Source organism: Agelaius tricolor, unplaced genomic scaffold, assembly GCF_023055355.1.
Source record: "Agelaius tricolor isolate 1412-34295 unplaced genomic scaffold, bAgeTri1.0.p SCAF_1, whole genome shotgun sequence".
Classification (NCBI taxonomy): Eukaryota; Metazoa; Chordata; class Aves; order Passeriformes; family Icteridae; genus Agelaius; species Agelaius tricolor.
The window spans coordinates 80,812,377-80,826,772 of record NW_027269261.1 but is presented as its reverse complement, the minus strand read 5'-3'; the positions used below and the strand labels follow the sequence as shown (position 1 = coordinate 80,826,772).

Genomic DNA, 14,396 nt, shown 5'->3' with positions numbered 1-14,396 from the left:
CAACTCCATGTTTTCCATCTTGCTATCGTCTACACACTACTATTTCAATTACAGGTGAAATTGTTACTATTAGTGCTAGGCAAAATAAATATTTTGAAATTCTCCACAAAAGTCTGAGAGCAATGCAAAGGTACATGATGTAAAATGTAGTAAGGGTGGGTAAAGCATACAATCACATGTGCTTAAACCAGATTTTCAAGTAGGCACTTCCAAATGCAAAAGGACCTGAAAAAAACCACACTTTTCTGAACTAACTTCTTTATTTGCAGAATTTGCACTAATTTGTAGAAATAAATCTCTGGAAATAGTCCTATGAGGCCAAATAAATTTTCAAATAGGAATTATTTTCAAGTTAATTCTAAAAGAGCAGACACACATGCTATTCTAAAGCTGATACATATTGTAATTGTTATCATTAAAACATGAGTTACACCTCCAAAATCATATGAAAAACTTTAAAATAACCAGGTATTTGCTCTTCTGGGGATTAATACATTTAGAAATCATGAGAAATCTTTCTCCTAAACTGTAGTAACAAATTTTCAAAAGTGGAAGCTCTTTTGAAAGTGTTTCTCTGAACAATCAACATCAGGGATTGATACTTCACAGGAAGAATGTAAGAATTGGGATGAAACAGCAGAATCCACTAATAAGGCTCACCACAAAGTGTTTTACTAAGCTGCTATGAATTATATATACTATAGAAATTTCCTGAGTTTACCATCCACCTGCCTGAAAATTGTCACCCAGTAATTAGCAGCTGCCAGACTACATTCATTTGCATGCCTATTTTTAAAGTTCAAAGATAAATGATGACGCTAAGGAGATTTTCTATGGACCATCTTCTTGTTGTGTTCCCTCAAAACACCCATCATAGAATTAACAAATATACCTCAGAATCATTGTAAGTACTGAGTATACACAAAGAAGGCCAAGAAAAAGTATTTCCTCAAACTACCTAAAGCTACCAAATAAAGAAATTCTGTGAAAAACCATTGACATAAAATAAAGATAGAGCAAACAGAAACAATCTGTCATGGAGCTGGTTAGTGGAGGGCAACAATGACACAACATGCTGTGGGTTAAAAAAAAAAAGCCTTATACATTTTGGGTCCTATCCTAGGCACCCTATGCTTGACGGATCATCATATTCTAACCAGATCATCATGTTCTTTCCCTGCTATTCTCAAAAGTCCATTAGCATGTCCTCTCATTAAACAGACATTAATTTTTCCTCTGATCCATGATATTTACCTCTGACTCTGACATGTTAAATTTCAAAGACACAAAATCTTTTATGCTTTCTTTCATGTTGACCCTTATTCTTGCAATAATTCCCCCTTAAACACACCAATCTATCACATAATCCTTCTTTCATACTTAAAATGTCTACGGAAACATTTGGGCAGCAGTGTGTGAAGATCATAGACTGTAGTACAGACCAGAAATGGTCCAGTATTTCCTTATATTAACTCAATTGCCTTTCATTAGCTAATTTTAGATATCAAGGTCTCCAGAGGCTGCCTTATTTTTCTGTTTATATAGCACCTGGTCCTCAGTTTGAGTTCTCACTGATGCAAATAAAGATTTTGACATAGAGATAAGATTTCTAAAGGCTCAAAACCAACCATACAAATAAACAAAAACATAAGAAAATCAGTTATTTTTAAATCTGTCTTACTATTTTGAAGATGACATGTTTTTAACAACACTGACTGATGTAACCATTAATGTTGTTTTGAAGTCAGTGTTGGGAGAAATGTTTGTACAAATCAAGTATTCTGACTAATGGAGCTGTAGTCGGTGTGTATCCAGCAGATTAGAAGCTTTTCAGCAATGTGCAGAGCATGAATCTTTGGAAAATATTTTTGTTTATTTCTCCTTAGTAGAAGATCTCTAACTGAGTGACTGGGTCAAAGAATGTAGTGGCATTTTATTGAGGGAGGGAGGGTCCAAAACCAGAACAGGAGGAGCCATGGTGAGGAAGCAAGCAGGAAAACCTAGAGACAAGATAGTAGTACCCCATTCTGCACAAGAAAGCTTTGTTCACAGCTGTCTCCTTATCAAGGCATTCCACTTCAATACTTATTCACAGGTTCAAAGAATGGGGTGTTGAAATTAAGTATCACTCTTAAATACCTAAAGGCCAGACTATAGGGTTAGATGAACCTGAGCATGACATTGGGACCAGAAAGTCTAATAATACTCTTGAATATAACAATGAAGAAGTAGAGAACCAGGAGAATAATTTATTGAGGTGTTAGAACTGTAAAAATGATGGAAGGGCTGAGAAAACAGCCTTTCAGTGAGAGACACAGGACTTGCACACACTAATAAAAGTGTTACTGCAGAGTAATGAGGTGCCATGTGTCAGCTGACTCACAGTCACCACCTAGATACTCAGTCTGGATTTGTGGCCAATGCAAAGCAATTCAAATTAACTCTGCCCTCTTTAAAAGAGGGGAATTGTTCAGTTTGGTTTATCAAGAAATAAGCTAGGAAATTAAATAATGCCTGTGTACAAGAATGTTTACAAGTAGAAAAGCCTGAGTACCAAATAGTTCTTTAACTACTGAAAAATTGGAATGATAGCTGTAGATGCAATTAGCTGATGTCCTAAAACACAACAGAGGCAGGGAATTCTTTGAACTATTGAGCCTTGATATCAAGTCTAAACAACTTCTAGAAGGTCTACCCAAGCACAAGTCTTTAGCTTCATAAAGATAAGAGCTCAGGCAAATGCACAGTCTGTCAAGCAAAAAGGCCTTGCAGTTTCACTGAGATGGCAAATTTTTGAATCCATTTAAGTTAAAGAGAGAAGAAGATCAGATACCATTGCAATCATGTAACTTAACCTGCTGTACAAAAGAGAATCTGTAGAACTCAAAGACTCATTGCATGATGGTACTGTCTGTCCTGTTTTCAGCTGGGATAGAGTTAATCTCCTTCTTCACAGATGGCACAATCCTGTGTTTGGAATTTAGTATGAGAATAATGTTGATATCACACCAATCTAGTTGTTGCTAAGTAGTGCTTACTCTAAATCAAGGACTTTCCATTTTCCCGTGCTCTGCCTGCAAGCAGGTGCACGAGAAGCCAGGAAAGTGCATGACTGGAACAGCTGATCTGACCAGGCCAAGGGGATATTCTGGACCATTGAATGTTATATTCAGCACATAAACTGGGGTTGGCTGGGGGCATCAACCACTGCTTGGTGATGGGACAGGTACTGGCCAGCGGCTGGTAAGCATTGTCCCATGTATTGCTTGTTCCTCTTCAGTTTTAGTCCTTTCTCTCACTCCTTCCCAATAAAATTACTATTATAATATTTTATTTTGTTTCCATTATTAAACTGTTCTTAGCTCAACCTACAAGTTTCTTCCTTTATTTTTTGATTCTCCTTTCCACTGGGCAGAGCAGCAGTGAGGAATGTCTGTGTGGTACTTTGTTGCTTTATACTGGACTGGAGTTAAACCATGACACCGTCTCAGTTGCATATACTCCAATATCAAACTGTGGATGCAACCACTAGAAGCTGCATTATTATGTTGCAGATTTGCACACTATATCTGATAGAAGAACTGCTGCAGGAAGTTAAAGTCTAGGAGTATTTGCCTTTCAGATCCCAAGTTTTTCACCCCCTTCAAAATATCAAAATAAATATGCTACACTGGAAGATATGGTAGGCAGTTTAAGAATGCTAGTGTTGCTAAGTTTGGGTAATAGTGTGATAAGTGTTGCTTTAAAGGTACCACCATCAGCTAATGCAAAAAATGAAAATTTAAGATCACACATTTTTAGCAAGAATTAATATTTATACTCAACTATATTTATTTATTATGTGATGTACAAATACAGACAAGAAATTTAATGCATTAGCAGCAGAACAATGTATACCTTTACATGCTGTAGTAACTGATCATACATAAGTATTAACAAGGAGAGCAGCAATGAAGTTAAAAGCAAAACAACAGTGGTGACTTTCATTGGAGAAAATGAGGAATGATTAGGATGGAAAAACTACTAAGAGTGAAAAAACTGAGAGAACATGCAGATAGACCCTGCATTCATTCATCTGATTTACTACAACCAGTAAAATAAATATGGCTGACATGCTTTATTATTTATGCTAAAGGATCTAGCAAGGATTGCAAAGGGCAGTAACATCTGGGCAGGCTTACAGTTATTTATTTGGACATTTTACAAATGGCAGCAAAAGAGTACCTGCTTATTCATCTGAATTCCCCGAAGAGTTTTAAAACAGAGTAATAAAGAATCACTTATAGAGAGCTAATAACTATCACCAGAGGGGAGTGAAAGAGCCACAGGAGAGTTTCTGGGCCAAAATACAGACTTCTGAAGCTTTCTGCAGGAATTAGCTAGAAGTCCTAAGGGCTTTGAGGCCAAAAGAAACCCCTGTATTCCCAATGCAAGCAGCACCATGCTCGTTCAGGGACACTTTGCCAGTGTCCTTTCTGCTGCATCAGTCACAAACACCACAGCTCCGGATGAGTTTCACCCCTTTTTGCCTTGAGAGATCCTTGTAGCTTTATACTGAAGAACAAAGCACCTCCTCTGATAGCTTTATTCCTTGAGTACAGAAAAAGCTTTTCAAGAATTTAGATTGAAACGTTACTTAGCCTAAAATTATTTTTGCTCGGACCTCTTGGGAATGACAACATTTCTCTTTAGCTCCCTCTAAACTAGACAACGAATTCGTAAAACAGATTAAACTGTTGAAACATAAATTACGAGCTGTGAGGGAAGAGACTGTCTCTGCACCTGCGAGCAGTTCCGGAGGGGACAGTGCGGAGACCTGTCCTGTGGGCTTCAACCTGTTCCCCCTGCTGCCAGGCAGGCACGGCGCCTCACCTTCCCCTGCCCTTGGGTTTTTGTTGTTAAACACTATCCGAACCGCACGGCTGGATTCGTCCTGCCTGTCGCTGGGATTACCCAGCCGGCGCCTGCCACCTCCTCTCCCCTCGGGGCTGGGGGAGGACGGACTGAGGGAGGGAAAGAGGGAGGGGGCCGCCATCTTCTCAGGGCGGGCGCCGGTGGCGAGCGCGCGGCGGCAGGTCCGCTCCGGGGGCTGCCGGGGGTCGGCGGCCGCGCCCCCGCCCCGCGAGCGTGTGAGGGAGCGAGGGAGGAGGAGGAAAGCGAGAGGGAGAAAGCGACCGGGAGGGCGGGGTGTGGAGGCAGCTCCCGCGGCTGGGCGTGTGCCCGGCCCCCGGTGCTGCGTGACCGCGCGGGAGGAGCAGGAGGAGGAGTGTGGGTGCGGGGAATTTCCTTGTGTGGCGGCGGAGGAACAACACCGCTCCAGACAGCGGGGCTGCGAGGAGGGCGCTGCCGCCGCCGCCGGTTGCCGAGCGATGTGAGGGAGAGCCCCCCCTACGCCCTCCCCTCCCTGTCCCTGGAGCCGCCTGCTTTCCCCCTCCCTCCCCTCGCTCATCCCCGCCCCGCCATGCCGGACCAGATCTCCGTGTCGGAATTCGTGTCCGAGACCAATGAGGATTACAAGTCACCCACCGCCTCCAACTTCACCACCCGGATGGCTCAGTGCAGGAACACGGTGGCGGCCATCGAGGAGGTGAGCCCGGGCGGGGGGCGCGGGGCGCGCAGCCCTCTCTGGCCTGGCTGCAGAGAACAAGGCGCTACCGGCGCTGGCTCCTGCCGCTCCCTCTCCCGCCCGGCCCCGAGCAGCGCCCTCGGCTGCCGCTTCGAGGAAATGGAAATGGGGCTCGCCCGAGTGGAGAGGGGAAAGAAAAGGAGGGGGGAAGGGCTGGGGCGCCGCTCCCCCGGCCCGCGGGGCTCACACTCCGCCCGCCCCTCAGCGCACGCGGGGCAGGGTCGTCCGCCGCCCTCAGCTGGGGGAGCCCGAGCCGTCGCTTCTCGCTCCTCCTGACGCCCGAGGAGCCCCGATCTGGGCGGTTCCGGCCGCTTTCTTCGTAAATGGGGGTGGGGGAACTTGAACTCTGCAGTCTCCTCCGTCAGCCCCTTCCTTCACATCGCCACCTGAACCACCTTGGTCTCTCCAGCTGCCGTGTGGGGCTTTGGCTTTCCCTGTTTGTCCTTTCCCTGAGTGTGTGTCTGCCTGCCTCCGGGCACAGGTGGGATTTAATCCGCTTTCCATTTCGCGCACACAGAAATTTAAACGCACTTCCCCCGGCCATACGGTTTAAGGCAGCTTTCCCTGGGGATCCGCTCCCTCAGGGCCGTGCCCGCTCTTCGGTGTCGGGATCCCGAGCTCCCTCTTCCCTGCCTCCTCCGGGACAGCCGGGCTGCTCGTGCCTGGCGTGAGCCGCTTTTGTCTCGCCGAGAGCCTGGTGTTTTTCTGTCTTTAAAGATACTCGGAACGTGCCGTTGGACCTGATGGTGAGAGCCCACCCTCCCTCCACGGGGGATGTCTGCCAGCACTCGGGAGAGGGAGGCTCTTTTCCCTCCTGTTTCAAATCAGAGGGAAATCTGGGACAGGTCTGAACACAGTGAGAGCACATTCCACATCCCAGTCATACACGCACAATGAAATGAGAAGCGTCTGTGTATCTTGACTCCTTTAGCAGCTTCTCTGAAGTAACTTGTAGGAGGGGGGAATCTTACTTGTGCTGCAGATTAATTTGCTCCATCTACCTGTTACATCAGTTCTTACTGATGTGTGTGTTTAGTTGATTTGTTTTGCAGTAAGCATATATTTTAAAAAGAGCCTCTTCAGCAAAAAGAATCTTGTCAGTTGTTGATGTCCCTTCTTTCAAAAGAACTGCCACTAGCAATGGATTATTAACTTGTCTTAAGTGAACAAAACGCAGGTTAGGTGTTTAAACACCCTTTTCAGGATTTTCCTGTTTTGCCAGTTCCCAAAACCACTAAAGCAAGGAGCTGAATTCAAAATAATCTTGCTCCTGAGGTAATTTTCTGCCCTGCAAGCTTGCACTTAAATGCCTGTATTTAATTATGCTTTATTAACCCGATAGTCTTAAGATCAACAATTCTGTAACAAAGACAACCTCTTCCTGAATATTTATAGTAATGAATAATTTTAATTGCAAGGTAGAAGTGGTTAATAATTGACTAATACAAGATCGAAGTTGGTACAAGCATTTGTGTCAAAAGCAGTTTTGTGAGATTTAGAGATTTTTATTGCAGTTCTGAAAAAAAATTGTTTTTTTCTCTAAGTTGAATTTAGTGGATTGGTGTTTGATTTTTAATGGAATTCAATCAGAACATTCAATCTTTCTTTGTATCTGCTTATTTCTGGTATTAGATGCTGTCTGCTAGGTTAGTACAAAATTATCTTTAGGAATAATGATGATAAACAACGAGCCTAGTAAAGTTTGCAAGGCAGGAGGTGAGAGATTGCAGAGACTGGCAGTAGTTGTTAATAGTATTGATCTATCTGGCACTTCTGGCAAAATATCAGCAGTTCCTGCCTGTTTGTGCTGCTGTCTGAAAGCATGTGTGGAAACAACTACTGACTCTTTTTCTCTGTGATTTGTCAAGAACAACAAATATATTTTCATAGTTTCAAAATGGTAAAATTTTTTTTCAGGCTTAGACCTTGGTTTGGAAATCCTCAGATCCTTTACCACGACATGCCTGGTTTTTCAGGTTAAATGTGATTCTTGGATAAAAAGCTGTCTATAAGTTGTGTAATAGAGAAGTCAGGGCTCAGCACCTTTTCTCAGGGAGGCTGGGCAAGAAGTAGTTCATCAGCTTGTTATGAACTAAAGCTTATTAAAGAATGCAACTAAAAATGTTCAGGGAATACAAAGAACCTGTGCATTTCCAGTGGCACTGGTAGTGTGAAGCATTGATTTGCAGAGCACACTGCTCTCTTGCAGCAGGCAGTGCAGTTGTGGGAACTAGGAAGTCTGGCTGTGCATGATTGAGGGAATGTGTTACTTTAAAGCAGTTAATAGGTAAGTTGAAACTGGCTGACTGCTGACTTTGTGTATGCCCTGCTTTGAGCAAGCGACTGTAAGAGCTAGTTTATTAACTGAAGACACATTTTTGCTTCCCAGGATATTGTATACATTTATTAAATTAACAAATTAAGTGGTTAATACTGATACTTAGAGGATGTCTCTTTACTGCTACTCCCAGCAAATATGGTTCTGGAATGGAGTATTCACCTTCCTGCATGAAGCCAGCTCTGGGCTCCCAAGTCTGGTGCTCCCTTGGGAGCTGGGGAGGCAGGGCAGAAGCACAGGAGGGGGAGGCTGCTGTGACTTGTTAGCCTGAGCTCAGCTGTCCACAAACACAGATATGTTTTCACATCCCATTAGGATGTCTTTTGTACTTAACATTGCTGGCTACTAGTTTTGTAATTCTGTCTTTCTTAATTAGTAGATATCTAATTGTGTCTTAAAAGTTTAGTTAATTAAGTTTTCCATGGTGGTGTGGAAGAGCCTTGTTACGTGAGGAATTCAATAAGATGTTGGACAATTAAGAGTGTATAATTTATCTGTGTATCTTTGTGGGCAGTGGTATTGCCTTAAATCTGAACTTGGATTAAGTGACCTCTGTCAGTTTCACAATATGGTTGATTCTTAGTTGAAAATACTTTCAGTTTTACTGTTTTATATGATTACATACACTGATTACAGACCATGGATCGTGGCTTTTGAGATCACCAGAAACACCTGCATTGCAGTTTGGGAGCTGGTGCCTCTTCAAACACTTGCAGAAAGAGCATCTGATTCTTTGCTGAATTTGTTTATTTGCTCCCAGTAGTGGAAAAGGGATTAGGGAAGGTGTGCTTGTGGAACACAAAGTGATTTCAAAGGAAAAGGAATCATATAATTTCTTCATTGTTCTCAGATTAGGATGTTGCTTAGCAAAATGTTGGGAATATTCAGCGTATTCTGAAACAAAATTATTAGTGAGCAATATGTCACAGACCCTTACAGGTTACTGTTTAATCTTTACCAGTGTGATAGTGACTAAGATAAAATAAGTTTTAATTGATAGAGTGCAGTGCATGGTCACATGACTTGGGGAGGTGTTGCTTGAAATCAGTAAACTGGTCTGAGAACTGCAGTCTTTTTAATTGTCTGTTTCTACTAAAGGTCACAGGATCTAAAAATTTGTGGTGACTATTTTTAAACTAAATTGTAATGAAACCTGCAAAGTGGTTCTAGTAACTGTGATAATTTTAAAGATTTTTAGACATTAGTTTAAAGAGTAATTGAATGACTAAAATCTAATTGTGCCACTTTTTTTTTTTTTTTGAAGCGTGAGTTAAGTTTTACAATAAAGAGTGGAAGTGAAGCCCGTATTTCTGTTCTGACTGTTAATTGGGATCCAGTGCTGGACCAAGTAATTAGGATAGGGAGCAGTTTTGCAGACTAATATGTAAACAGAGAGAGCAGACAGTCCCTGTGCTGAAGACATTTCCATCTAAGTCAGGATTGAGGTATTTAGTACAAATTAGTACAAAATTTACTCACCTACTTAAACTTCACTGCATGCACAGATTTCCCTATGAAGGGAAAATAATGGAAACGCTGAGAGAAGTTTAATGGGTTACTGGAACAGTCCACATCACAGTGGCACTTGCCACTGGAGTAAATGTGTCCTAAAAAGTAGAGAGGACAAATGTGGAGGCAATATGAAAAGTGTACAACCAAAAGAAACAGTATAGTGGTGACAAAGGTGGTTTTAGTTCTCTGGATAGAAATAGATTTCAATTGCTTACAGTCTATTTAAAAACCACTCTCAAGGAATTTTTGTAAAAGCTGAGGAATAAATGTTAAAGGAATAACTTGTAATTTCAGGTCTCTACTTTGTTTTTTAGGTCCCATTCCATGATGATTATACCTCAATAATTCTGTTATTTTACACTTCCAAAGATTTTTTTTCAATTACCACTCCTACAAATGCAGCATGTCATTTCTGTATCAAAAGCTTTTTTTTCTCACTGTCATTTATAATGCAATTTTCTATCAGAAATGGCAACATCTTCTTGCCACCTAAGGCAATCCACAGTTTTCAGCTGGCTTGGAGTGGTGTAAGGGATCAATGTTTATTGAATTTGATTCCCTCTTGTATGGTACAACTCTGTAGCGTGCTCTTCTGCATTTTGGTTCTGCAAAGCTAACAAGGGGGAGGTGTAATAAAGCTTGGTAGGGTGGGAGAATGTGAGTCTGGATACATGGATGTATCTGTATATTTACTTTTTGCTTGCTACATTTATAGGAACTGGATTCTGTTTTCCTATAGTTGATGATTGTGCCTTGCATTTCAAACTTACATGAAGAGAGTGATTCTGTATAGTTTGAGAAGCAATAGGAAGTGTGATATACTGTAGTTCATTCTGAGAAATTTACTATAGTTCCTTGTATATTTCTTTTTAATAAAATACATCTTTATGCCCTTTAGTAGAACATATTTGCTTTTTAGTAGAGCAGCATGCTCTTTAGTAGAACATATTTACACACTTTTCTTACCTCGTTACTAAATACACTCCCACAAATACATGTTGTTTAAAATGTTTTTTGTGTTCCTTTCTGGAATCATGATTCTCTGTCATCAGCATCCAGAGGTTTCTGGAAAAGTCATTATAACACAAAAGGCATGATGATTTCAAAAGAAGTGTGGGAATTGTTTTCTTTTTGAGAGGAATATAGAGAATGAAAATTGCAGAAATACAGGAGCTAAACTATACTGCTTCAGCTGGAGCTTTGTGCATATTTTCAGGTAGTCAGTTTCAACTTAAAACTTCTAATATCAACATGCAGTCAGTTAAAACAATGTCAAACCACAAAAAAGATTTTTGTGCACCTTACCTTAGTGCATTTGGTGATGAATCTGATTAACATTACCAAATGCTCCCATTCCTCTTAGGAACATGAATGAAAAATATAGATTTATAAGGAAAGATATGTATCTTTCTGAAGTATTTTACTAATTGGGGGGTTTGTGTTTTGAGTTTTCCATAATGTTGGTGTATTTTTCAGAACCATCTTATTTGAATCTAGTGTACTTCATGCTGATGCTAGAAGATGGTAATGTAGAAAGTGGCTACTTCTGCTTAGGTTTAACCCACTTCCTCTCCATGTTGTTCTCTGTATACCATAATATGCAGCAGTGTTAAATAAAGGTGAATAAAGGTGAAGCCTTTATTCTGAAAGGCATTGGAAAGTCACAGGACAAAAGCCTAATCCCTGCTCCAGAGTTCTTACAGTCCACATGTCAAGTGGATCTGGCTGCTGAATACAGATGGAGAAATGCAAGCAAACTTGGTGCACCTGACTAGTGTATTGTGTTAGTAGATGAACCACTTTGAAGTACTTTCTTTTTATTCATATGTGTTGGAATAGCGGTTATTAAACACTTAGTTCAGCTCTTAAATCTGTGATTGTTTTATAATTTTCACCTTCCATATGTGTGAGTACGTGCATGCATTACATACAGCCATTCCCTGTGTAAGCTCCAGCACTGCACCTTCTGAGCCTTACTCTAGACAGCCCAGATGATCTGTTTACTCCAGTTTCCCAAAAACAACCTTTCCACTTAAAGCTCCACAAAAGTTGGGTCTAGCCTTGTTTAGGCTGACTTTTCCTCTCTTGTCTTGGGTATCAAGCTTCCCTATGCTTTCGAAGTGTTTACAGTCTCCTTATCTTTCTTAATGTCTTGAACCTCCTTTGCTACAGCAATTATTGGTGCTTTGTCCCATCTCTGTGGAGGTCCCTGCCTTGGCCCAGCCCTGTCCAAGGTACTGGAGCAATGGCTGGACCTCAGGTGGGCTTCATGCTAAGGTGAAATGACTCATGGGTGGGCTGGTGGCAAAAGCCTTGACTTGTTCTCAGCCCTTGCTCTCTCCAAATAAATCTTATTTTCTTTGTGAAGTTGCTAGAGAGGGAAGAAGTGATGTTATAGTCAGGCACCTGTCATGGCAAGCCAAGATGTTGACTTTTATATAAGGAAACAGATGCTGGATGGGCTAATGTGAGAGTTGCTGGTTTAAAGGAAAGAATCAAGTTGCGGAAACAAGTGAAGTGTTTATTGAATAGTAGGGGCTGAATTCATTATGTACTAAAAGCAAAACAAAGAAATTAAAAGCAAAGCACACACACAGATATATATATATATATATAGGGAAAAAATCATTCAACTGAGAGCTGGTGAGGTTGATAGAACTGAAGAGTGCATGTACTAAAGCCTGAAAAATGTTCATTAAATATTCCAGGAAAGGGGAAAATTATGGGAAAATCCATAGACTTGGAACACCCCAGGAAGAATGTCCCAAATTATCTGAGCCTGTCAGACATGTGAAGAAAAAGTCAGATATTCAGAGGAAGGTTTTGTTTTAAAGAATATGTGTAAAGATAAAAGACAAATTTGCAAAAGTCAAGTTTCTTTAGGAGTGACAGGAGGCAGTAAAGCAAACAAAAATGCTTTTAAGCACATAGAATTGCAAGGAGAAAAAGAAGACATAATATGCAGTTAGAATGTAGTATTAAAGATAATGTAGGTATTGCCAAATCTAAACAAGTGCTATGCTGCAATTTTTGAGCTCAAAGTCTGGGAGAAGGTAGAATGGATGGCAGGAATAGAGGTGCAAGTAAGCAAGGCAATAAACAAAATTGTGAGCTTAACACACTCAGTTTGTTGGGGCTGGTTGACTTATTTCCCAGGATCCTGAAAGAACTAAGATGGTAACTAGCAAATATTTCTGACAAATGCTCTGAAGACTAGCTTGATATCTGATGTAGCACAGAGGGTTAAAAAGGCAGGGATGGAAAGAAGAGGAGAAATATTTACAATCTAAAAAAACCAATATTGCAATGAATGCAGAAATGCAGACCATGACTGTTAAATTGAGGAGAGGTGTTCTTACTCAAAGATTGTAAGTGTTCCTGGATGAGTAGCAAATGAGTACTGGTTCCCCTCCTGCTTCCAGAAATGCTTGAAAAACATTCTAAACGTGCATTTACAGCAATTACCGCTGCTATTCAAGAAGACTGTGCTTTCACATTTGTAGCATAGTCAAATGTGCAAGTGGTTCCCAATAGGAGATATTGTGTGTCTCCTTATTTACTCTTTCAGCAGTGCTGGAAGCTGCTAATGGGAAATCAGAATTACTGAGGATCATACTTGTAAAGCTGTACAAAGTGGTCATACCCAGGTTTCATATAGCATTAAAATCTCTCCTTTGGTCCATTTTAACTGAGACAATTTTTTTTTTCTTTAACCCAGCTGGAAAATGTAGTTATACTTATGGGACAAGCAGAAGTTTGAAGTTTGTACTATTAACTTCATTGCAAATTAAGGGCAGGACTTCTCTTTTTTTTGGTAGCCTTTTCCCCACACAGTCCCACATTTGTTAGCATGAAGCTTAAACTGTTCTGCATGCAAAATGCTTACTGTAGCTGTTCTTAGTGGGGACAGAGACATCAGCTCAAAGAGTTTTAGTATTAGAGATGAGATTTTTTTGTGATTAAGGTGACCACAAATTTCTTTTGTTTTGACTAAATCTAGACTTCTTTTCTGAAGTTTACATCAATCTGGGAATTAAGTGGTCAAGGAAATTTGGCTGGGAAGCAACAAAAAATGGTAACACAAGAAAGGGAAGACTCACAAAGTAATGGACACCTGAAATGTTTAAGAGGCAAAGTGGACATCAGTCAAATGTGAAGAACAAGAAAAGGAAATTTGAATTAAAAACTAATTGAGAGATTGAGAGAGTTATTCAGAAGCAGAAGTACTGCGATGGCATATGAGGAATTGAAAGGTCAGGAATTGCCACTTGGGGAGAAGCATTAAGGAGGGGATAAGGAAGTGCATAAAAAGTTTGAGGAAATTCAGAGAAATTGGAATTGACAGGAACTGCAGAGGAAGCGGGAGTGTGGCAGTGTTCACACAGGAAGTAGGATGAAAACACAGGCCCGAGAAGGTGGGGGCAGGGCTAATGTGAAAAGGGTCAGTGTAGCAAGGAAGTGGGCAGGAATATAGGGAAGGGGTAGTGGTGGAGGACAGAGAATAATGGTGATCTCTTAGCTATATCCTACTGGGTAGTTTAGGAATGGAAGAAGAGTACTGTAAGTTCCTCAGAAAATGGGATGTAATTAAGAATTATGCAGACTTTATGAGATATTATACATATCTCAATTTTATTTGGACAGAGAAAATAATTTACCTTACAGGGGAGGATTTATTGATGGAGGAACTGAGATACAGCATTGTAACTGAATAGGCTTTTTCTTATGAGCAATGGGGCTTTGCAGGAAATTAGCTTGGGTGGTGTGATTCACTACTTTTCATCTCAAGTAGTAGGCTTTGTTTTCAAGTGAGTAGGTGTTGGACAGAATTTGAAAAATGTGCTTCTTTGTGTATGTGAACTCTGCTTCACAAAAATATTTACTATATAAGTGACATACAGTGCAGTGTATTCCATGGGA

General features: G+C 40.9%; 1 protein-coding gene across 3 annotated transcripts in view; it reads left to right on the top strand.

Annotated features, from left to right (window-relative positions):
• The first annotated feature begins 5,195 nt into the window (after positions 1-5,195).
• The window catches only part of ASAP2 (ArfGAP with SH3 domain, ankyrin repeat and PH domain 2), an 84,640-nt gene continuing 75,439 nt past the window's right edge, over positions 5,196-14,396 (top strand). Inside the window, exon 1 of one of the 3 annotated variants that reach the window (XM_071441006.1) lies at positions 5,196-5,587. In XM_071441006.1, the coding sequence (XP_071297107.1) occupies positions 5,462-5,587 (126 nt within the window). In that variant the 5' untranslated portion in view covers positions 5,196-5,461. The remainder of the gene's footprint in view (positions 5,588-14,396) is intronic. The other 2 variants (XM_071441002.1, XM_071440995.1) reach the window with 2 other exon arrangements.